Below are 26,251 nucleotides of genomic sequence, written 5' to 3' on the forward strand. Positions count from 1 at the left end.
TAACGGAAATGAAGGAGAAGAGGAAAATATGTGGGGAAACTAAACTCACTATAGAGTCAGTAGGATACAGCAGTGACCACGCAGAAATGTGTGGAATTAATTGGCATAACGACTAAATTGGGGAGAAAAAAGGTGTAAAAAGTAATTGGCCTGGTGACGCGAGGTTAGTTATGGAATGGAAGGCCAAAGTGATAAAATCCCTTTAGAAAGGCTTTTTTTTTTAAATCACTTTGGTCTTCCATAGTTAGTCGTAACCTTTTGGAAAAATGACTTCTTTGTCAACTGGGAGGGGGGGGGGGGAATCCTGCGTTGTGACGTCACTGAACTATCCTTGGTATTTTGTCCAGATGACAGCTCGGAAGACTGGAACTGACATGGCTACGTAGAGGTGCGAATAGAGTAGACCAATCACAGATTAGTGTTTTCCCCCAATTAACGTGCCTTTACTGAACTTAAAAGTGTCTACACAGTCTATACAGTAGGATAAAATAATAAAGTATGGCTTCAAATAAATTAGAGGCATAAATGAATTGTGGATCATGGATTGATTGATCCACAATTCATTTATGCCTCTATAAGGTTTCTTGAAAACAAAGACAATTTATGACCAGCAGGTCATACAAATGATCCATTGTTGCTTATATGTTATGAAATGTTAATTTGATCTAGTTTAATTTCTTTAGGTAATTTTATCCAGGGAACACCCCCCAAAACATACAACTCATTCCTGGCTTCTGGTTGCTATGGCTACTGATAAACATCCCACTGCAAGAACCTGCAACAGGTAATGTAAGCTGAGTCATTTATCAAAGATTCTTGGCAGATAAAGAAGGGTATAGCTGATAAAAGCTAGCTTGGTGGATTCTATTTCTGGCTGGTATGCGGTCAAGATGACTTTGATAGACGGAAATACAACATGCACCTGGAAATACAGGGATAGATTTCCAAACATACCTAGGGTAAGATGAACCCAACCTCTGTGCAGCTACAATTTGTACTATTTTGTTTGTGGAAAAATTGTTTCACTCATCTCCCCACCAGGCAGGGAAACTGATACCAGTAGGGAACAGAGCTAAGGACTGCTTACAAGAGATCCCCAGGGTAAGTCCATGTTGTGCTTGTGAGAATATGTGATGATGAATTTGTGCCTTTTTGTTCAACATCAGTGGGAACTGTTGAACGGCACTAGAGGAGCATTAGGGGTTCAACTAGTACGTCTTGTTCAAGTACACTTCGACTTCAACACTATAAGTCGGAAGGAACTGTGGATCAAACCGGAAGGTTCTGAAATGGCCGCTCTACCTCCTGAGCCCCCCCCATCTCTGTGTGTGTGTGTGTGTGGGGCGGCCATAGCTGAGTGGTTAGTGAGCCCGCCTAGGGAGCCAGAGGTCCTGGTTGCCCCAGGTTCGATTCCCGGCCAGGTCAGCATATGTGTCGATGAAATGAAATTTGTCCCTGAGCAAGACTCTTAACCCCTAATTGCTCACAGGTTCTCATTGGAAACAAGACCGCAAGGACTTTCATGAACGACCTGTTAAAAGGAATTATGTGTGTGCGTGCGTGCGCGTGCGTGCATGAAATGACAAATGATTAATTAAACTTAAAATTATACTTAAATTACTTTCTGGTATTATCGCCCCAGATGTAAGACAGCTGGGGCAAAACATTTTATACAGCTGCGATATGTTTATATTTTCACCTTCCAGCCTTCCACTCCACCAGTGGTTAAGAAAATCCTCAACACCACTCGACCAGAACCGGGAGCTATTAGAGTTTTCTATGGGAAAGCAAATGATCCTGATATTGCCAGGACTATAGTTCATGGTATCAACACCAGAACTTCACTCTCTGTGAGTATACAGCCGGACTGGCCCTCTGCTGCATGGTTTATGAGAAACACTGACATTTACTGCAATTAGATGTGTTTCAAAAGCACTACAGAACATTAAATAGACAACTGAACTCAGAAATTATATTGCTCTGCCTTTTCACCTCACATGGATAAGAAGAGGCTATGTTCAATTTATACTATATTGTATGATGAAGTATCAGGTTTTATAGTACTGATAATCAACATATTGTTTCTGTGATTAAATAGGGTGGAAGCCTGCTTAATCCACCACAAAAGACCTTGTACCAACAGAAGTTGCGTCAGCTCAGTGAAGCTGTGTATGCATCCAGTCGGAAAGCCCCCCTGGGCAGGTCACATGATCAGAGCCTTGGCCTTCCAAACTGGTACACTGACAAAACCACATTTGGTGTGAAAACAGTCAAAGGTAAGCATGAGACCAAAGAATGTCACTAGTCATGCAATTTATCTCTGAGGAGTCACAACGTTTCTTATAAAACCAAACCTACAGTAAGCTCACAACGTGTCGTGCTGCGACGCATTGTGAGCTTGTAGATCTGTTAATTTCAGTGCACGACACCGTGCCAACAATGTATATCAAGCCCTTAATGCAACATCCAACAGGATTCTTAGACATGGCTCATAAAAAAAGAGGATAATTTCACAAATTGTTATACTGCATGAACAAATCAAGATCTAATGTCTCAATACAAGTGCATTGTGAACCAGTGTCTTTCATTACAGAACATCCAGAATTAGTTGTAATAATGATAATAATGTGCTATTAAAGTTAATTTAGGAAGAGTAGAAGTAGCTTAAAATTCACATTCTGGAACTGCATTTGTTCCTTGGTGTGCAGGTGTAGGTGCAGGTGGTGCTGTCAATCCTCCTAAGACAACAGACCAGTTGGACCAGGAGGTACAGGAGGGACACCAAGCTTATATTCGTAGCCACAATGCATACTTTGTTGGTAAGTCGAGTGAACATTTGATTCTTTACTGCATTGTGATACACAGCGTGTGCGCTTGCGTGCGTGCATGCGTGTGCTTGCGTGTGCTTGCGTGCGTGTGTGCATGTGCTTGCGTGCGCGCAGAAAAAATTATAGACAGACAAAATGTACCTTATGTCATGAATGGTGGAATAATGCATCACTGCGTAGACAATAGTCTGAAATCTGTGTGGAACCTGCATTTCCAAGGGGCAGATTAAAAAATGCCTCCGGTGATAAAACTGCCCCACATTGCATACTGGGCCCTGATTGGTGCCCCACAACATCGGGGGCAGCTAAATCCAATCACAACCAAGCAGTGCCAGACTAATCTGCCGAGGACTTCTTTTTTTTTGCACTGGTATATTCGTATGGTTTCCAGGCTAGAATTATGCACAACAAGGCAACTTTTCCTAGCATTTATCAACAAGGCTAAGGACATTACTTGGCAATCCAGTCAGGAGTTTTCACTTGGAAATACTGGTTTAAGGGTGATGCTAGAGGCCATGGGGTCACCAAAACCATCCTCCATGGCATTCCATGGTAATCACTCATGTTAGCCCTGAGGAGTTTCTGTCAGAAGCCTCAGCTCCAGCCAATCAAATGGGTGTAGCTCACAGCTGGCTCAGTTTATGTATGGCATTATGCCTACTTCTTGTTGGGTCTCCTGTAACATTATCGTGTGACGTGTGTGTGTGTGTGTGTGTGTGTGTGTGTGTGTGTGTGTGTGTGTGTGTGTGTGTGTGTGTGTGTGTGTGTGTGTGTGTGTGTGTCTGAAGTAAATAAAGATAAATATATACGTGACATCTAAACTTTGCAGGAGTGGCCCGTTTTTAACAAAATGCCACAAATCATGAACGCAGCGTCCGATTGCGGTGAAACTTTGAAAACACATTCGCACTACGTTGAGCCACCCTTTTCACATTGCCCTATCATAGCGCCAACAGTAGACCGATTTTTTTAGACAAAAAATATATATATTAATCCAACAAATTTTGTCAAAACATCACACAAATTGGACATTGCTGGCCCACAATAACCTACCTGACCTGGCGGAGACCTGTGCTCCGAGGAGCACTTTTTCTAGTTATCTATGAGTTTGTTTGCAGAAATGACCAGAGTTTCGTGAAATGTCATGGCTTTGCTGTGCTCTAGGTGAGAGAATTGACAGGAAGTACTGCTGGAGTCACTATGGTAGAGATAGCAGGTTTGGAGTCCCCACCCCCCATTACAACGATGGCTGCAGGACCGCCAAAACACTCCGGTGGCTGTACGACACACCAAAGTAAGTACCGTGCTCATTTTATGAATGGGGATTTAAACTCAAAACTCTCTGTCCCCAGACTGAAATGATCTTGGCTCAAAAGTATTTGACCAGCCATCCTATCCTGTATAAAATTGCCTAGAGGGTGGGTCGACGGTGGACAGTGGATGGTGGACATCACAAACGTAACATGCAGACTTGCGAGGCACACCGTTGCTCCTGTCTGCACCAAACTTGGCACAAACACTGTTCAGGGGTCTGCCATCAGAATAGCCAGAATAGGTGTGGCCACAGTCGCACTGTTGCTCCAATCCGCACCAAACTTGGCACAAACACTGTTCAGGGGTCTGTCATGACAATAGTCACTCCAGGGGCCAAGTTAGAGGCCACTGGGGGCCACAGGCACACTGTTACCAAACTTGATACAAACACTGTTCAGGGGTCAAGTCAAATACCAAGTCAAATCCAAGTCATTTTTGTTGAGTCTCAAGTCAAATCTTATATCTACATAATGTAAACTAGAATTTTCACAATGCAGTTGTAAGTCTTCGCCCAACCTGATGAAGACCAATCTGGTGCATGTTGGCGTTTTTAAAGTTTCTTGTTTACAATAAAGTTCTTTTTTTTTACGTCGCCTCCACCAGTTTTTGAGTGCTCGGATGAGTCACACTTGAGACTTGAGTCAAACTCAAATTCAAGTAATGTGACCTTAGTTCTCAACTCTGTTATTTTGCACAATGTGCTATCATTTCATTTCAGTCCCATATTATTTTTTGAATGATCAATTATCATGAATGAGCATGTGCCATGTTTATTTTTGGTTATCCTCAGATGCAGCCACAAACTGGAAAAATCTGTGACCTGAATTAGTGGTTGAAACACTGTGGCTTTTGACTACATATTATTTGATCATAATGAAAGCCATCATATCACTAACTCTGTTTACTCTTTACAGAGCAGAAGACACACTGAATGTGCCAACAGATCACACGTTTGGAATTCTTCTGCCTTCAGATGAATTTGGTACATCCCAAAGTCTTTGTTGCTTCATCAAACCGAGAAGCAGCCACATTCTAGTACTGTACATTTCCATTTAGGGAAGGGCATCAATAAATGAATATTGTGGACTGAAAACACACACACACACACACACACACACACACACACACACACACACACACACACACACACACACACACACACACACACACACACACACACACACACACACACACACACACACACACACACACACACACACACACACACTAAAGGTTGTTTAAAGCAGTACAGATATGTGTCTTTGTTGAGCAACATGGTCATGTAACTAAAATATAAATTACATATTAAACAGAGCTTTAAAGTTTGAGTCTTTCTTTTTTTATATATATATAACCTGTCCTCTGCTTCCTCCACAGGTGCTGGAGACTTGATCTACTCTGCTGACCCAGGTCAGTATCAGAAAGGCCAGGACAGACAGCGTGGTCTGGTCAGCGCAGTAAGACAACACCTCAAGAAGGTCAACTTCCAGAACTTTCCTTCCCTGCTGCAGGCCTTCAGGCATTATGACATGGTACAAAATGTATTCACTACAGGCAGAGTGATAGTTCGGCACATTGGTGCTCTATACTGTATGCTATACAGTCACTTCTGTCACTAATATATGTGATAATAACAAACTTGTGGATGGAGACACTATAGAATGTCTGACTATAGCCTAATTTATACTCCATCGTAAGACTGTCGCTCGCCAATAAGAGCAGATCTTCAAACTCACAAGATGTTGTGTATGTGTACACATGTGCATTTAATAGAACGGGAAAGGTGTTATTGACAAAGAGGACCTCAGAGACGTGTGTCGTCAGCTCCAGTTGGACCTGAGTGAACAAGTGTTGGATGATCTGATGGACTACTGCGATCAGGACAAGGATGGCCACATCAATTTCCTGGAGTTTTCTAACTTCCTCAACTGGAAGGATAAGATGCCCATCAGTGTCACAGAACAACGCATCATGACAAGTATGTGAGTGTGCCTGTTTGAGTGAGTGATGGTCAATGGGGGTAGGAAGTGAAAGGGAACCATCATCCATTTCTTACACATACAAACTGTTGATCCTAAGCTTGAGATGTCTGATGTTACAGATAAACTAATATTTCAGCAAAATAAATTACACTAGATTGTCATTTTTGGGCTCTCAGCAAGTTAGCAGGATCTGCAGGCATAGAGTGGACTAACATCACTAGCATTAATAACAATTACAAATAACAAGACATTAACAGAGGATTAGCCCAGATAGAGAGGGTATATCTGGATTTGTTTTCTGTTGCTGCACTGCTGTAACTTTCTAAATTGTCTATTGTGAGTTTGTCGATGTTTGTGAGTCTGACTTGATGCAGTGTGGGCATTGATGGAGTTAGAAGCCAAATGTGTTCTTGTTTTGATCCTTTTATTTCCAGCACTTGAGAAAAGTGCTACACAAAATTCATGATTACTCTTATTATTCATGTTTTTCCAGAGCGCAATACCAGCACAGCCCCGGCCAACATGAGGAGGAACCACCTCTCAGACTCAGTGGAGCCCACAGAGTCTGAGGCCTTGCTTAAACCCGAGGAGCTAGAGCTTGTGGAGGTAGGAAGGTCGCTGAAGACCCCCAGGACCCTCAGTCGACCCAAGACTGTGCCAGACCGCTTTGTCACCTCCTCCTCCCTGATCCGTGCTGTCGTTGGTGGCCCATCAATGACAGGTAAGTGAGAGTGGGAGGCTTGCGCTGTGCAATTCAAACATCCATACAAATACATATGTTGTATTAACAAAATAACATTTTATTCACTAAAGAAAACATTTAGGCTGTGTCCAGATTCAGTCACTCATTCACTAATCCCTACTCCCTACTGTATATAGGGAGTCAAATGTAGAGAGGACTAATGAACTCATCTGCAAAATAAATGCTAATTTCAGACACTACAAATTTTGTCACTAATTATGTCGTACAATCAAAATCTTTGTGTCACCAGGCTTTCCGCAGTACCTGTGGAAATCCTATTTTTCCCCCCCGAATTAACCAGTGGGATGCGGTCTACAGCCGTTTTCCATATAATAATACACACATACATGCACACACCATTTCCGTATCCACTCTAAACCCAGACCAGGTCAGCAACATGCAAAGCGACTTCATCCAAGTCCCGTATTACGGCGCTTTGTGGAATAAAGTCAATCCACTATAGGGTACGATCACTATACATTCAAGCACCACTACAAAGTGGCATAATAACTATAGTGCACTATAGTGAGTAGGTAGTGATTTCAGACACAGACATAGATTGCAGCTTTAAGTCACTGATCTACGTATACCTATCAATGCCACATTATGGCTTTCTAGAGAATTAATGTGTAGCTTTGATAATCTAAGAGCTGTTGATAGCATTTTACTAAACATGAACTATTTTTCAACTGAGTGCAAGTTCATGGTCTCCTCTGACAAGCATTTATTTTTATTTTCACTGACGCACATTCATTAGATTTTATGTCACCGGTGAATCTGATGACATTAATCTGAGCTCTCTCCCCATTGTAGACTACCATACCTATGGCGTTCCCACAGTGCGTACTGACTTGCCAGCTCCGCGACTGAAACGCATCTGTGACAATAGTAATTACGGTGACCAGGCCACAGCTGCAGAGCTCCTGCATCCCACATTGCACTCCATACAGGGCATCCAAGAAAAACACTTCTTCAGCCCCCGCACAAAATATGAGGTAAATCAGAAGATCCATAATTCCACCCACTGCAGTTATGAACTATTATGAATTGTGTTTAATTGTGTTTTAAGTGAAGACAGACTGTTAGAAATGACATAGCCTAAAACCTAATTTTTACCTAGTTGCAAAAATAACAGTGCACCAAGTGTGGTGTTTCATGCACTAGTAGGCCTTCTCTCACTTTTTTCCCTGTTTTGTTTTCTCTCTCTCGCCTGGTTGTGATCCTATGTGACACAGCCTTCCGAATCTGGAGACAAATAAAGCTTAACTGAATTCAATTCAGTTGCAATGTAAACAGAGCTTAATTCTCCCACAGTCATGACTTGACTAGGTTTAGACAAATTATTATTTTTGGGATGCTTATGCCTTCTTCTGCCCTCCCCTGCACAGATTGCAGAGATCTTCCGGAATGTAGGCGTGAACATTTCTGAGGAGATGTTTGAGGAGGCATGGAAGCTGGCATATATGAAGCACCCAACAGGCGAGGTGTGTGTGGAAACATTCCGTAACATCCTTAAAGAAATAAAAGCAATGTAATTCACAGATGGGTTTTGCATAATACACAGTGTAATTGTTAATCAAAAACTGCCATTTCTCTTGAAATAATGTGTAAATTAGCGTTTCATTTCTGTGCTCTAGTCAATAATGTTGAATATTCAATTTGTTCTGTGATGATTTGGGTTTGATATACATGGATCAGTATTTAATTTATTTAGTAAAAATATTAATTGATTTCTTTGGACTTAACAAAAACTGCCTGCTTTTCTTTTCTTTTTCTTTGCTTAAATAAATATTAAGAGCTTTGTTCTCAGCACCTTATCATTTAAAGTCATTTGTTCTGTCACAGTCTTTGATTAGATTTCCATACATATTTCCTGTATAATTCTATTAATCCGTCTTAAATTGTTACACATTTAATTTATGGCTTCTGCAAGATGACACATGTATGCACACATGCAGGCATGCGAGCGAGCGCACACACACACACACAGTTATGTATACATAGACATGTATCGAGGTACTATATCTGTAAATGTTTAAATCTGTACCAGATTAATGGATCAGAATGGCATGTATCCTTGCTGATCCATGTTAGAACATCACAAAACAGTCAAATAACACATTAATAAAAAATCATTAGTTTTGTTTGTTTGCCATTAATTGCCATTAAACGTACTGATGCACAGGCGTGATGAATTGTCTAATGTTCTCTTACCATAACCATGAGCATATTGACATGTGCTAAGCTAACTGCACTCCTATAATCTCATTATGACTCCTCAAGATGCTCCACCGGAACCATAACACCCCCACGCAAACTTCTAACAGACCGCTGATTACTATGCAAGAAAATTTGAATAATCCCTTAACACATTTCATTGTGCATGAATTAGCGGCCGCTAATGACGGAATTCTATCTTTTTGTCAGATATGTTGTCAACATTAATAACGTGCTACATGTGGTAAACAGAATGGAATGACACGCAGCATTCACCAGCCTGTCAGTGGTGATGTCTTTGATGAGTGACGTGTTTCTGGCAATTACACTTGGCTCAGATATGGGATGCCTTTGAGTTGGAAAATAGAGTAGCGTGGGTCTCTCTTGCTTGCGGCATTGCTATGCCAGTACTTTAATTCCTCTACTATATGACTTAATACAAGTTGTGATCTCCTCTTGACCGATCAAGTACGAACAGTCAACTCTGTAGCCTACAGCCACATGGAGTGTACTGCACGCCCCCTCCTACTTGATATGCTAAATGGATTTTCTTATGGTGGTGTGCTTGTTATCACACATACCAGAATACTGATAATGTTCCACTTACAAGTCATTATAAAGTCACACGTTGAGAAATAACTTCTGAATGATATACTGTAGAAGGACGACGTCTAAAACTGATGCTGACATCAAAGAGACAAATTCACAATTTAGGCATTTAGCAGACGCTCTTAATCCAGAACGATTTACAGTAAGCAAGGAAAACACGAGGTAATACATCAAATGCGTAGAAATAGTAATCTAGGATCATAGGTAAACCAAGAACTTATAAAAGACCCACTGATGACATTATAAGGCTCTTTATTTACACTAGGGCATACTGTGAAAGTTGTAAATGTGGGATGTAGTAATTTACAGTATACCATTATACCTCATGTGAACTCAATGGTACATTCACAGGCATCCCAAAACCTGTCCATAGCAAAATGATATCCACAAGTCAAAACAATGTTAAAAACCACACACGAAGACAGACATCTTGGCATAGTCATGGACTCAGACCTGAATTTCAACAGCCACATTAAGACAATTTGCCAACAAAATCAGTCCTTAAGAATATAACAAAGATTAAAGGATTTACTGGTGTACAGTATGTCTCAGCAGGATTTGGAAAAAGACCTTGTCAAAACCAAGAAAGTAATATCATATCACACTCCAGTTCCAGATCTTTACACTGTCTTCCTGTCTGTTAAATAATTGAATTAAAAATACTGTCTGTTTATAAAACCATTCATTGGTTTAGGGCCAAAATACATTTCAGATATTCTGCTATGGTATGAACCACCCAAATCTCTCAGATTATCTGGGACAGGTCTGCTTTCCCTTTGCCCTGTGAGCCTAACCTAAATGTGGAGAAGCAGCGTTTAGTTTTTATGCACAGCATATCTAGAACAAAAAAATAAATTAATTAAAAAAGGTACCCAATACCTCCCTGCTTGGCACTCAACATGGTGGTTTGTCCCTGTGACACACTATCGCCATGTCCAGGGTTTGTACTCGTACATCATGGCCGGCGGGATGTACAGTACATCAAACCGCCTCATGCGGAAACAGGAGATAGGCTCCCGACCTATGGGCCACATGGCTCAGGAACCATTGCTTCCCAAGGCTACTTGTATCTGGATCAAACTCACAGAAAACTGCAGATCTGCAACGGTACAAGCAAAAAAAAAACAGACGATCCGGGCACATCGTCTGTTTTTTCCTCATGTTTGATCCCGATTGAAGGTTTGATCCTGTAAGCACCATTGATACTTCCGACTTCTTTTAACCATTATTATATCTATTTATACAACTTATTTTTGACAACCTCCAATTTTTTTCTGAAATGAGGCCTCAGAGTTAAATTCTCAGTTCTTTTAAATTAAAGCTGGAGACTTTTCTGTTCATTTTGCCATTGCCTTTCATTTAGTTCTTGTGTTGCACTGTAACTTTATTCTAAAATGTTGGCTCTATTTTCTATTCTCTTAACTCTTTACTAACCAATTTAATTGTATCCAGATGTTGTCAATGTTTTGTGTGAAGCACTTTCAATTGCTCTGTTGTTGAAATGTGCTATAAGCTACAAATAAACTTGCCTTGCATTAGGAGTGTGGGTTCATATAACAGAGGTCTGAATTCTTGAGGTAACTTGGTTATTGCACTACTATGGCTCTGACTGATTCGAAAAAGACAGTTCTTAATTACGTTGTGTCAAGTTGACTGTTGTCTTTCACTGACAAATTCAGTTCAGTTTGCGCTGTTGCTATATTCTGATGACTGAAGTTGTAGACTCGTCGAATTGTCCCATCAAATCATTCAGCCAGTTTCCAGTGCCGGTCCCAAACGTTAGTGACAGTCCAATCAGATGCCGACCCCCGCGTCACCTCACGGTGGAACCTGTTCAAATTGAAGGAGAGAACATTTTGATTAATTCGCATTTTAGGGAGGCTGGATTGCATCATTAATAACACTGCAATGTTTGGAGTGAAAGACCTCCCGGGGGAAGTCCAGGGGGAAATGGAAAGGTTCATTGGCCAAGTACAGTTGCACATACACAATCATGTGTACTCTACATTAACCCATCCTGCCTCATTCATACAGGTGTGGAAGCTCAGAAAAATAGAACATATTCTGTGTGAATGTACTCATGACACAAACAACAGTTTGAAACAAAATGATGCATGCTATTCTACTGCTATGAGACAGTCCTACAGCAAAGTCTAGGAAGTTTCCTTGAATGAGACAGAGCTGCATCCTAGAATACATTCATTAAATATACATTTACATTGATGGAATGTACAGTATTGTATATCTTATACCTAGGGCCAGTATCTAAACTCATTTTATTTCATCTTTATTATTATTTTGGTTATTGACTCTTTATTACCTGTACCTTTCCTGTTGTTGTTGTTATGACATTTGAATTTCCATCAAGGGATCCATAAAGGTTTATCTTATCTTATCAAATAAAGCCATGGGCCTGCTGCTCTACTGGCAATAAAATGACTTAATTTGTCTGTTTACGTCAAAACTACAGAAATGTCTCCAGGAAGTCCTCTCAGCACTATCAGTTACTTTTTCATACTGGCAAATGTATTCTTAACAGAGCTGAACACACAGGTGTGATGCAAGATTATTACTTACCATCACTTTCTATGCAAGCATCTTTGCACTATGACTCAGTCATTGAAAGAGCAGTCTATAAGGCATACTTAACAATAATCATACTTTTGAGACTTGATGGTAATGTGTGTAAATCGCTGAAAGATTGGTTCACAACCAAATCTGCCATTCTAGGCAATCCACCTTGAAAAAATAGTCTCAAAATGGCTCCTGTAACTGTGCATTTTCAGTGTAATAGGCTTTTGGAGAAGGGTGTCTAGAGTCCTGAAACAATAGGAAGGAGTATCTGGCACATAGACCATGTGGTCCAACTCCTAACAGGATTCTTGATCAGAAATGGAAAGAGGCTTACACTATTCTGTGGATTGGAGGTGCAGTTATCTTATCCCTTTGTCTTGCTGGCAAATCATGTCAGTGGTTCTTAACACAGCAAAAGTCAGAGAGAATATTTCTATATTGGTCCATATACCGGTAATAGGAGTGCAGTCCAGAATGGCTGAAAAGTCTGACAGCTACACAAGTATTACAATAATCTAAAACATTTTTAGAGTGTCCACCCCTGCAATTAACATGATAAGAGTAGTGGAGTCTCAGTCTGACATATTTCACAGTATTGTTTGGGATTTGGCCTTCAACTGACTATCAATATTATCATCATCCACTATTGATAATAATGCTTTAATTAAAATAACATTTAACATACATGTTGCCATATTACATGTTAAGGTAATCAAACACTTACACTCTACAACACACCCTATGGTTCAACTTAATTTATCAATCAAAATTTGTTTTTGTTTTTAACCTAACAAACCACATTACCAATATGTGTATTTGAAAAGCATGAAAGTTATCAGTCAGTTGCTGCAAGACTGGTTCTATTATCTGCTGTAAGGAAAACCAGACAGGCTTTATATTGGGAGGTGTATGGGCCATTTTGTGCTTTTGCCAGCGTATGATTAAATACTTGACTAAATATTGACACCTGTTACTGTTGATTCAACACACTGAATATGGGGAATGCACAAATAAACACATACGTATGCACATAGCACATCTTAGAAAATGAATTACCAAAAACTAGCTTTAAACATCGTATAATAAAATTGGCTTAAAGGAGTTCACCCAAACCACTAATTATTTTCTATCAATTACGCACCCCATGAAGCCTTGAATTCATGGAGATGTTTTTGTTTTTGTCACATTCCTAAGCCAATAATTTGATGACAGGTGGAGTCTCCGGTAGGAGATTCAATGAGTTTCCTACTGAGTTTCCTATTGACTGATGGATGACCCGGTCATTGAATTATTGGCTCAGGAATGCGACAAAAAAAGAATCTCCTGAATTCAAGGCTTCATGGGGTGCGTAATTGATAGAAAATAAGTATTTTTTTTGGGTGAACTACTCCTTTAAGGAAGGACCGGCCGGCGGTCATCATGACTCAGCCATAACCATATACTGTAAGGAGTTCCCAATGCAGCTATGAACAAACATGGAATATGTTGTCTAAACTCAATGTGCTGTCATGGCATCAGGCGCAAACAAATCAGTAAGCTCCATATATGCGCACAAAAGGGGTCATGCGCATATATGGGCATATACTGATGACATCAGGGATCTCCATAGATGGGCATAAAAGGGACATGGAAGGACTGACAGATACAGAAATCTCCATATATGGGCATATCAGTCGGATCGGCAGTGCGTAGGTGTGAGGGCCACACTTTCTAAATACTGTACTGCCCTAAACATGTCTAAATTGAATAAAGCAAGGTAATCAATACATCTGATGAACTGAGTGATAATGGCTGAGCAAGACTTACTCATAGACGGCAGTCACTATTTTCTTCTGTGAGCCATCTTCTTCGTTGGAGGTGACTTTGAAGATTTTTGAGCCCTCAGGGTCATCAGGACCATCAGGTGTCGACAGGAGCCAGAACCTCATCACGATGAAACAAAAACTCCTTCCTGGAGGAAGCAGATGGCATCAGGATCAGTTGAGTGAGATCGGATAACCATATTATGTATAGTGCTTGCAGATGTAGCAGTTGTTTCTTTAATCTTCATAATTCAGAGGTTTGCAGAGCACCATGCTCCTTTTTTTAGCAATGCCCTGCTTCACATTTATACAGAGTCAGACACAAACATTCCAACCTGCTGGAACCAGCCCATAAATAACCACTCTTTAATTAAATTTAGGTCAGTGTGCTCCCGAAGAATATGTGCCTTGGTCAACCTACAGTATCATGACTTTTCCAGCTAGTCTGTATATTTGTAGAAACCTTTCAGTCATTATTAGCCCAATGTTCAGGATGCCATAGTATTTATTGGCATTTAACAGTCATTTGGCTAAATTGTGCACATCAATCTCAGAATAGCTATGCAATGTCTGTTGGGCAAAAATCTACAATACACATGTATGCACAATACTTCACAGCACCTCATCAAACGTAATACAAATAAACATGACCTCATTATTAATTTGCACATTTTGCACTTGTTATTAATAGGAAGGTAATAGTAACTCTTACCATGCTGATCAAAAAACACAGACACGTCCTCTGGCAGCAGAAATATAATATCATCCAATGAGACAGCTAGCTGTTGTCTTTGGGCATCAGTTAGAGATTTGCATTGCTTCTCAACATAGTTTACCATCTGGAATGCCAACAGAAGATCAGAGCTGAGAATGCTGACAGGGCCATTTCATTTTTAATTAGAATACCATACTGAAATTGCATTCATCACATATGTGTGATCTGTGATCACTGATCAGGTACCTCATTTGACACTATCCCCTTCAACCCTCGAAAGTTGCCCCTGGACATCATGTTGGAAACATGAACTAATGCCTGTAATGGGAAGATGTATTTAATTGTTTTCACTGAACTGATGCTATGACCTTAATGTAGACATGCAGCTCAAATGATAGGCCTAATAGATGTTTAATAGATCAGTGGTTCTCAAAGTGGATTCCAGGGACTATCTGGGTTCCTTTAGTTTAGAGGGTTCTAAATTGACCCTTACAAGTCTGTAACTCTGACAGTACACAAATGGAACCAAATGGACCCATTTGATTCCATTTGTATACTGTCAAGAGTTAAGGGGACTTAAGGGAGACCTTCAAAAGTTTGAGAACCATTGGGATTGGTGGTCTGACAAATTGGACCTTAATTTCTTGGTGTTACCCACCCAGCTCCACAAGAATCCTTTCCCCTTTTTAACATAGGTTACCTGTTTAACTCCATTGTCAAAGTCCACAGAGGTGATGCCTGATTCAAAATACAGATCTAATAGGTGCATGACCACTTTACACCGGATCCACGTGATCGGGTCGGGGACGCCAACCACTGAGATCTCGGGCTGCCCCTGGGTAGAGGAGGTCCTCTCTTCATCTTTATCCTCCTCAGTGCTGTACAGCCTGTATTTGTTGTGACCGGCGAAAAACTCATTGTTTCTCCTCAGGTTGCAGCTCAGCGTTGTTGTTGTTGCTGTTGTTAACGCTCCGGTAGTATGGCGACGTTTAGAGCACATATGATGCACACACGCCCACTGCTGCTGCCGGCACACAGTGTATGGTTTAATAATCCAAGGACAGGCCACCTGAGATGTGCGGCACGCAGCGATGCTTGCAATCCGCTGCATTGTGGCAGCAATGCATTAGTCAGTCAGTGCGACTAATGCAACATTTCATTGTGTTTTTCTTCAAGAGGGCATCAGGATAAAAGCATAGAGGGAAAAACAGTGTCCTCCTGTGGAAGCTCTTCCGGGCAGCGTTATGAAACTCGACCATGGTGTACCTACCCAGAATGCTGTGCTCAGATGGTTGTTTGTTTTACTAAAAAACATCCAGCAGATGGAGCTAAATATCCATTTTTCTACTTGACCATGATGCGTCGTGAGGATTTCATTTCTGCCTAATCTCTGTCTTTCTTGAAGTTGGTGTACACGTACAGTAGACTAGGCCAGTGGTTTTCAACCTTTTTCATGCCAAGGACCCCTAAATTGATATACATTTAGCCGCGGACCCCCATTTGAAAATGTTTTGTGCCAGGGACCCCCAGAAGCAAAGATATCAGTTCATTTTCGCTTAAAAAAATACAAATATTGAAAGATATGCACACTTTTTAAAGGTTTTTCAAAAATAGCAGATCTACAAGCTCATAGGGCTTGTATGTCTGCTATTTTTGAATAGCCAAAGCTAAGTGGTTAAAAATGATTGTGACGCTATGTTAACTAATTTAGCTGGGGACCCCCTGGTACTCTCTCAAGGACCACTGGTGGTCCCCGGACCACTGGTTAAAAACCACTGGACTAGGCCAACATCCGAGGGGGGGGGGGGGGCTCCAAAAGTGGGGGGGCTGGGACTCTGGGACACCACCCCGAAACTTTTTAACAGAATAGATGTAATTTCATGTGTTCTGGTGAATTTTGGGAGTATGATACCAAATCAAGGAGAAATATAGGAGAAATGACAATCAAGGAGTCCTCAAGGAGATGTGGTTGAAATCAAGGAGACTCCTGCAGAATCCAGGAGGGTTGGCAGCCCTGCGTGGGCTATGAACCCGCCTCTTCATTACTTTATTGAAGAGTTCACATATGTCAGTGAGTATGACTAGAGATAAACAAATCAAAATAGTTATCTGTAGTAGTTGAATGCTTAGTTTTGAACAGGATGGGTTAAAATAAATGCAGTTGTGCGTGTGAGTGCATGATCAGTTATTCTCTGTGCACCGTACGGTAAAGGATAGTGGGCACTAAGGAAGAGTGGGCACCTGCGCACCTCGGATTTTTTTTATAGTTTCATTTCATCAATAATTTGATGACCAGCTGTGTTTCCGGTTTTGAGTCTCCTACCGGAAACACAGTCGGTCATCAATTTATTGGCTGAGGAATGCGTCAAAAACATAAAAATGTCCATCAATTTCAAGGCTTGTGTAATTGATTGCATTTTTTGGGGGGTGAACTACTCCTTTAAATTGGCTATTTTTACCAAAATGATAAAAAATACAATATTTGGAAAATGTTTTTAAGTACTGTATGAGGACACTTCATGAGCTTCTTAATAATGGTCCAGTCCAGCAGTTTTTAAATACATTTGGTTTTACAGGATTTTCTGCGCAACTCCCCACGCAGGTGCTCAAAATCATCGTCTCAAACCCTGAAATTTGATCAGTAGAGCAAAACATCATTAAATCCCTGCTGTTCTTTAGTCATTACAGGTCAGGAACATTCTACATGTGCCTGATAGGCTATCTTGCTTTTCCCCATTGTGTTCTTGCAAAAGTGGCGATAATGTATTCGAGTTTGAGATGAAATTCCACCGCATGAAAATATGCACGAGAAACACCTGTTCTCGTTCCCGCCCCCAAAGTTCTGTAACTAATTTTATTTATAAATAATTGCTAGCACAGCACTTGGTTATTGAAATTGTGTTCAGACATGGAAACCTTTCAGGGATGTATCATAGTAATTATCTGTGTCAGTTGAGAATGCTTTTACATCTGCGAGTTGAATGGTGCAGAATATTAAACTCTGATTCCACCCCGAATATGATTAATCGAGGATGAATATGGGATATCACAGAACAAGACTCAGTTCTGCTGTGTGTGAAAGTAATGCTTTGAAGAGTCCTTTGTATAGCCTACATGGAAATTATTATATTGTTATTACTGTATCTAATATTAGGCTAGATAAAAGAAAGAAAAAGAAGAGGCTTTCTTTCTTTCTTTCTTTCTTTACATCAGGGGTCTTCAACGTTTTCAGGCCAAGGACCCCCTAGCTGAGAGAGAGATGAAGCAGGGACCCCCTAGCTGAGAGAGAGATGAGGCAGGGACCCCCACTACATATTGTATAGATGAGAGATGAAGCAGGGAGGAACCCCCTCTATATTTTATAAAATTGTGTTTTAGATTAAACCTTTTTTGTTCACTTGGTCTGCTCTTTTCCCCCCTCTACACCTATACCTCTTCGCCAAAAATAGCCGATCTACTGGGAGCCTGTTGAAGACCCCTGCTTTACATGATGAATAGCGGTCTGAAGTAAACAAAAGAAGTATGCAACCAGCCAGCAACCAGCTAGGACAAATTAGACTGCCTAGTTCCATCATTATCCACTCATTCTACACATCATACCTGTGTAAGATATGATGCCCAGCCAGGTCTCCCCCAGCAGACATGCCTACTTCAACTTCAAGTGCATTGGTACAACACAAGTTTGCAGGTGTAGTGGGTGAGATTGTTTCCCCTAAGGTTCCACAAATTGTAGCTTGAAAAGCTAGTCATAAGAAACTGAAAATGTCAAATGACAAAACAGCACCAAATAAGGTATGTACTCAAAAATAACATAACAAATTAAATGGAGTAGGCTACCTCAGTCTCCCGAGCAAGAGACATCACTTATCAGCAGATATCTAGGATTTGGCAATCCTATTTAACTTTTTTTTAATTAATAAAATGTAATTTTCGACGATCTGTATGGTAGAGTATGTTAATACAATATACCTGTAAGTTATACAATTGGAGTGGTTGTATTTTGTCTCCCTGTTCTTCTATTGAGACATTTACATCGTGTCAAAGGTCATGTCTCACCTATACACAGGATCTGACATGAATTTTGACCTGATGGTCAAGATTCAATTTGTCCCCTGAGTAAGCAGGCCGGCTCTATTAGCTCAATGGTAAAAATGTCTGCACTTGCGCAGGAAACCAGGGTAGAAGAGGAAAGTTGCATAGTGCTGCTTTAATTTGCATTTGCTTGGGTCTTTTCTCTGCCATGCCACTGAAAGGCACTGTTGCCCACAGATGAGCTGCAATCTAATATGCCATGACAGAAGTGTTCATTATCACTCACCCATCATGTTGAGCGATAAAACTGCCACTCAAGAGGCAAGTTCCTTAAACTTACTCTATACTTCGCCTTATAACTGTGTCGAGTTTCAACTGCATTTCAGTAAAAAAAAAAAAACATATTTTCTTAGAACAGCACAGCTGTGCGATGAAATATAATATGGCAATCCTGTGCCTTGGTAATATTACAATTACAGGCTTGTTTGAATAGTTTGAAAGGGCTAAAAAGAAATTAAATAATAAGATTGACATATTTGTTTGCTTTTATATTTGTGTCAGTTTTTAACTTCACATATAACATTTACAACTGTACAGGGACAGGGGAATTTGCTGCATTTGCCTATCTATTTGCCTTCATTATGAGCATTATACAGCAGCTTGGCAACATACTTTAACTTTCCTCTTGAAAAAAAATGCGTATTACATTTGAAAGATGTGTTGTTTTTGTTTATTTGCATGTAATCTGGGCTACAGGTATTGGATTTTGTGACTGCTGGCAAGGAGCCACACACAATGTAGGCACAGGTGTTGACCAGGAAAAAAACGAAAGACAGAAAGTGATTTGAATTATCATTGTGGAATGCATTTGGCACCTCTGCAATGCAAAAAGCATTAACAGAACTAACTTTTATGTAAAATTGTTGCATGGATATTCCATAATTTATTTCTTCTTTTTCTATTCTTTTTTCCCCTACTTAGACTTTGAATAACTCTCAATTTCAAGATGTGGAGGTTGTTGATCAAGACTGTGAGTACAGATATCTTTTAACTTTGGCGTGGCATAATGAGAGAAATTAACACAAATGCTCTAAGTAATAGTTCCTGATTTTTTTCACTCACAAATTATTTTTCAACTTGTTTTTGTATCTATGCATAAATTAAAAAATCTGCTGAAATTTATTATTCATCTGAGATGTGATTAATATGCAAAATTATGCAAATTAAGATGCAATTAGGCTCCAATTCTCTAGTGGAATTTTCCATTATAATTTAATACAAAGTAACAGAGTAATTGGTGTCACGTGTAATTACGGTTACTCAAGTGTACTTTCAGGCATGCAAATGATTTGCTATATGTTGGTTATCCTATGCAAATGTACCATGTGGTGTTTTCATAGTTGAAAAAAAAATAAAAATAAAAAATAACGATGGGTGCATGGGTACCCAGCGAGGCTGGTAAAAAGGTAAACAGGATTCTTAAAATGAAAATGAAAAGTTCTAGTGCAGGAAAAGTTTGAGCTTAGGAATTACTATTCCTAGTTACTTTCTTTTGCCACTGAAACTCAGAAAATGCTTTGGACGTTGACTGGGTAGGGGTATGACTAAAGACAACATACCAACACATCATATATCCAACACCATGCAATTAACGAAACAAAAATACTTATGAATACGACCTTGGGTGCCTATTAGTCAAGAAAAAACCCTGACTGTTTCCAGTGTTGCATGGTTAACACTAATCTGTTGCTTGTTTCCATACAACATATCACAGAGTACATGAATTATTAGGCCCTCCTCTTGCTTCAGTCAGGGGCTGTGGTGGCTTCGTCATAATTGTGCCCTATTTGATCAATGACACTACAAATGTCACAAGTAATCACACAGCATTATGCATGGGGGACAATTATATGCAGCACGGGGTGACAAACTTTACAGTGCCAGTTGATGGGTGAGCTCAGAGAGAAAAGTGATTATGTAATTGATATCTATTTAGATAGAATGAAAGTCCTGTGCTGCTTCTGGGGAAATGTCTCTCTGAGAGAGCAATGCCTACTTGGGAAGCAAATTGATTTTAAATTGTTACATGGCTGGTTACGTGTCCTAACATCTTGCTTTACTCTCTCACATGCTCTTTCACTCTGTCTGTCTGTCTCTCTCTCTCTCTCTCTCTCTCTCTCTCTCTCTCTCTCTCTCTCACACACACTCACTCACTCACTCACTCACTCACTCACTCACTCACTCACTCACTCACTCACTCACTCAATCACTCAATCTCCTGCGTTCCCAAAAATCATGAATACTTACACATACGTACATACATAAGCACGCATGCACCCACACACACTCACACACACACACACACACACACACACACACACACACACACACACACCCCCCCCCCACACACACACCATCTCTTGCGTTCATAAAAAATGCATACTCGCACATATGTACATACGCGCGCACACACACACACACACACACACACACACACACACACACACACACACACACACACACACACACACACACACACACACACACACACACACACACACACACACACTCTGCTATCTGTCTTGTTCATGATCAACGCTCTGAACAAAGACCCCCCCGCCCTCCTCCCTCATCTCCCCCTCCTCTCTCTCCGCCTCCACTCTCTGTGCCTCTGCCTGCTTGCACAACTCTCTCAAAGAACATAATCCCTCAACAAAATGGCAACACAAAGGAAACTTGAGCTCAATCCTATAACACGCGGACACAGCAGACAATGCCTCCTCCCACCCGACCCCCTCCCTCGCCCCCCCCCCCCCCCCCCCCCCATATCCCCTGCCTCCCCCACCAGTGATAAATGCCCCGTGGCACAGAACAGGCTTTTATCAAAAACCCCTTCATCCCCTCTCTTTACCTCCTCCTCCCCATCCGCTACCCAGTCCTCCTTCCCTTTCCTCCCACCCCATTCTGGCTGACTAGTACCACCCCCCCCCCACCTTTTACCAGGGTCTGCCACACCTCCATGTCCACCTTTCCCCGGTTCCAGAGGATCCCTGTGAGTTCCAGAGGATCCCTGTGAGTTCCAGAGGATCCCCGTGAGTTCCAGTGGATCTCTGTGAGTTCCACAGGATCCCTGTGAGTTCCAGAGGATCCAAGTGAGTTCCAGAGGATCCCTGTGAGTTCCAGAGGATCCCTGTGAGTTCCAGAGGATCCCTGTGAGTTTCAGAGGATCCCTGTGAGTTCCAGAGGATCCAAGTGAGTTCCATAGGATCCCTGTGAGTTCCATAGGATCCAAGTGAGTTCCAGAGGATCCCTGTGAGTTCCAGAGGATCCTTGTGAGTTCCAGAGGATCTCTGTGAGTTCCAGAGGATCCCTGTGAGTTTCAGAGGATCCAAGTGAGTTCCAGAGGCTCCCTGTGAGTTCCAGAGTATCCAAGTGAGTTCCAGAGGATCCCTGTGAGTTCCAGAGGATCCCTGTGAGTTCCAGAGGATCCAAGTGAGTTCCAGAGGATCCCTGTGATTTCCAGAGGATCCAAGTGAGTTCCAGAGGATCCCTGTGAGTTCCAGAGGGTCTCTGTGAGTTCCAGAGGATCTCTGTGAGTTCCAGAGGATCTCTTCACAGGATAACTGTGAGTTCCAGAGGATCCCTGTGAGTTCCAGAGGATCTCTGTGAGTTCCAGAGGATCCCAGTGAGTTCCAGTGGATCTCTGTGAGTTCCAGAGGATCTCTGTGAGTTCCAGAGGATCTCTTCACAGGATCTCTGTGGGTTCCAGAGGATCTCTGTGAGTTCCAGAGGATCCAGTGAGTTCCAGAGGATCCCAGTGAGTTCCAGTGGACCTCTGTGAGTTCCAGCGGATCTCTTCACAGGATCTCTGTGAGTTCCAGATGATCCCTGTGAGTTCCAGAGGATCCCTTTGAGTTCCAGAGGATCTCTGTGTCCTTGTACAGTGATTTTCACTGTACTTTTTTCCATTGAAAGGAAATGAAATGATATCCAGTATGATATCCATAAGGCCATTGGTTCTCAAACGGTGTGCCAAAGCACACTGGTGTGCCGTGGTGAGACAAGTCCAGGTGTGCCTTGGGATCATTATTGCAAAAACTATACAAAAAACAGAGGCAAATTCTATACCATAGAAAAAACACTTTCAAACTAGTATACCTATTTGAGGGATTTGATTTCATTTATTTATTTCACACATTTATTTCCCCCCAAATGGTTAGGGCGCGTACCACATAGTCTCTGATGCCTGACAGGTAAATTAGCTATTATCTCTACTTTTTTATTTTATTGTGAAAGCAGGATAAAGGGCTTAAGTGGTTAAACTTAAAGTATTAGTAAATAAAAATAAATCTTTACAGAGTGATAAGAATAATAACAGGCTATTTTGCACAGATGTGAATACAGTTGTACACACAAATTTGATATAATTGAAATCTCTAGGACGCCAGTCTACATTGTACATTTCTCAGTGCAACAGACAGATAAGGGTCCATTTGGTTCCTATCTATCAATCATTTAGCTGGGGACCCCTGGAACCCCCCCTCAAGGACCCCTGCGGGCCCCCAGGTCCGACGTAGAGAACCAGTGTCCTTACAGATGCAGCAGTGATGCACCTATAGTAGATTATCAGAATTCAACGTAATTGTCACATCACAGGTTTACAGGTGTAAAACAGTGGGTGAAATTCATTTTTGTGCATGCTTCATCATTTTTGTAATTTCCATAAGAAAGGGAAGAAGAAGAGGGGGGGGGGGGGAAGGGGGAAGAGAGTAAAAAAAAAAACTAACCCTAACCCAAACCCAATATCTACATATTTACACATTGTACCAGATATCTATCCCGTGCGGTAAGTACCTGAGGTAAGACATTAGGTGCGGTAACTACCTGAGGTAAGACATAAAGGTGCGTGAGCATAGCATCAGATATATACTGTACATGATATGCTATGGACGTTAGTTAAGGTGCGAGAAAAAACACGGGATTAAGGTGCAAAGGAAAACTGGTGTTTATTCACCTGATGGAGTCACAATACTGATTACTTAGCCAGGGTGAGATATTAAAAATGTTAAACTTTATCTAGTGATGCCGTGGGGCGCTACAAGAAATACTGTACAATTTGAAGTTGTAGTACAATGAAGCAGTGCCTGCAGGAAAGATATGAACTGCTGGTGCTTGTGGCTTCGGCAATGTAGGTCATCAGTGGCTTGCACGTTTTGTCTTCACTGTTTTGCACTCATTTGCTATGAGCACTCGACATAATACAACTCTGTCTGTGCGTCCAAAAAACCTAGAGGCCTGTGCCACGACGAGTGTCCTGAGCTTCAAGCTGCTGTGGTGTACACGGTAAAATCCTGAATGTTAGTTTAACCCTTAAATAAATACTCCACATTTAGGTACCAACAGGGGTGGTTATGAGGTGGGTGAAGTCTGGACGCTGGTCGGTTGGTGCCAGGTTGAGGCTAGCACTAACTGTATTCAGAGAACCCTTTACAAACCCCCCAAATCCTCTGCGGCTTACAGACTTGTGAAGGCGACATGAGCGCTCGTCTGTGCCCACTCCCACCTGCTGATTACATCAATGCTGCGCGGAGCCAGGCGTGACACGGAGAGCGAAAAGTAGGCCACCTTTACTCGCTGTCACAGGAAGAGGAAGTGCGTCAGTGCATCCTCACCTTCACCTGTGCCCACTGATTTTGAGTGTGCACACAGCTGGAGACAAGACAGCGAGTGTGAGATCATAGCACAATGAGACTTGTGTGTCGGATTTCCTGGTAACGTGTGTGCTTCTGTGAATGACCGTTTGTGGCCTATACAGAGTAAAATATGGCAGCTGATTAATGTGGGATTTGTTTTTGTTGTCTAAAAGACATGCATAATGGGTGTCACTCACATACATTTTCACTTAACACTTAATATAAAGTAATTCAAATGGCTAATTCTACTTTTACAAATTAATGGATTTTTAAAAAGTATGAAAGATTAATATTGGGTTGGATTAATAATGACTTTGCAACAAGGCAATAACACACAAAATGTGTGCATTTTTTAAATGTACACACACAGCATAGTAATTAACCTAAATTAATTTGGAAATTCTGCAACCAGTAGTGCAAAAACAGGTTGATATTGTTATATATTATTTTCTACATGGAATATGGCATTAAACAAAGCCCACAGACATCAGAGATGTGGAATGGCGAGTTCTTCTCTATGCATTCTATAAATGTCTGGTCTCTTTTCATGGATTACTGTCATTTGCCATCCACCATTGTGAGTGCCTGCCAGCCTGGCTTGCCATTTCTGGGCCTGTGTTTCCAACCTTGATATATTTGCCAAATGAATATTTGAAGCTCTAATTAAATTTATCCCACCTCTACACCTTCTGTAAGACGGCCACCTTGCACATTTCTCACATGCCATATTTCAGCTGTTTGTGTGTGTGTGTGTGTGTGTGTGTGTGTGTGTGTGTGTGTGTGTGTGTGTGTGTGTGTGTGTGTGTGTGTGTGTGTGTGTGTGTGTGTGTGTGTGTGTGTGTGTGTGTGTGTGAAAATCTCACCGTTTGTTTCCATTTTTACATTATTTTAGATGAGGATATTTTTACTGGAATGAATATGACATTCACAATTCGTCCTGCTGATGTGTTGAGATGTAAATATACTCTGTATGGCAAGAGGGACCTTCTGTGCTGTCATAGCATTTAGAATTGTTAATACTGTCAGCAGTAAACTGTCAGCAATCAGAAATGAGACATGAAATTATAACTTTAAAGGTAGGGTAAGTGATTTCCTTGTGTTAAAATAAGTGTTAAATAGCTCTATTTTCTGATAGTACTCATTGCTATGGAGTGTTTGTTCAGTAAAAGGAGTCTCCCGTGTTTCTCCAGCTCCTTATTGAACAGAAAATGTATTTTCAGTGCTCTCTCCTGATTGGCTTAAATGTTGTCACCTACCTGAAAATGTATTTATATTCTGTTTGCTAAAGAGCTAGAGAGACCCCTGTGACCGAACAGACACTCTGTAGCAATGATTACTATCAGAATATAGTTCTTCAACCTTTTAACAACAACAAAAAATATCACTTACCCTACCTTTAATACATTGAGCCAAATCATACATAGATTAACAAATGATGCATACCGGTAGTTAGATTAACTCCTTAACTTAACTGCAGTGATGTTCTTATTTCTGTCTTTTGACAAACAACGCAGGTTACTGTTTATTTTGTAAAATAATTATATATTCACTCTTACACTGGATCCACATGCAATAGCGTAGTGTTAACCATTAGCAAGTGAATGATAGCAAAATATTGTTTCACTATAACATTTAAAGTGAAATTTGTGCTTATTTGTCAGTTTAATATAGTGTGAAAGTGAGTTTTACATTGGAGGGCAGTTTTATTATTAAAAGACCATCTATTGTTCATCCTCAGACTCA

General features: G+C 41.0%; 2 protein-coding genes across 2 annotated transcripts; one reads left to right on the plus strand and one right to left on the minus strand.

Moving 5' to 3' along the window:
• Nucleotides 1-8: 8 nt before the first annotated feature.
• efhb (EF-hand domain family, member B) lies at nt 9-8,401 on the plus strand (the record flags this gene model as incomplete). Its single annotated transcript, XM_084052263.1, has 12 exons — nt 9-59; nt 1,042-1,101; nt 1,707-1,850; nt 2,099-2,276; nt 2,709-2,819; nt 3,993-4,122; nt 5,057-5,124; nt 5,520-5,674; nt 5,916-6,120; nt 6,618-6,845; nt 7,680-7,861; nt 8,255-8,401. 12 exons carry the CDS (start codon nt 9-11, stop codon nt 8,399-8,401), a joined length of 1,659 nt encoding a protein of 552 aa, XP_083908389.1.
• Nucleotides 8,402-9,972: 1,571 nt separating this feature from the next.
• LOC311042279 (m-AAA protease-interacting protein 1, mitochondrial) lies at nt 9,973-16,028 on the minus strand. Its single transcript, XM_084052920.1, has 5 exons — nt 15,484-16,028; nt 15,030-15,101; nt 14,781-14,907; nt 14,073-14,217; nt 9,973-11,522 (listed from the first exon to the last, which is right to left on the minus strand). Exons 1-5 carry the CDS (start codon nt 15,892-15,894, stop codon nt 11,438-11,440), a joined length of 840 nt encoding a protein of 279 aa, XP_083909046.1. The 5' UTR covers nt 15,895-16,028; the 3' UTR covers nt 9,973-11,437.
• Between the last annotated feature and the right edge of the window lie 10,223 nt (nt 16,029-26,251).

Source organism: Gymnoscopelus microlampas (assembly GCF_963454915.1).
Source record: "Gymnoscopelus microlampas genome assembly, chromosome: 3".
Taxonomy (NCBI): domain Eukaryota; kingdom Metazoa; phylum Chordata; class Actinopteri; order Myctophiformes; family Myctophidae; genus Gymnoscopelus; species Gymnoscopelus microlampas.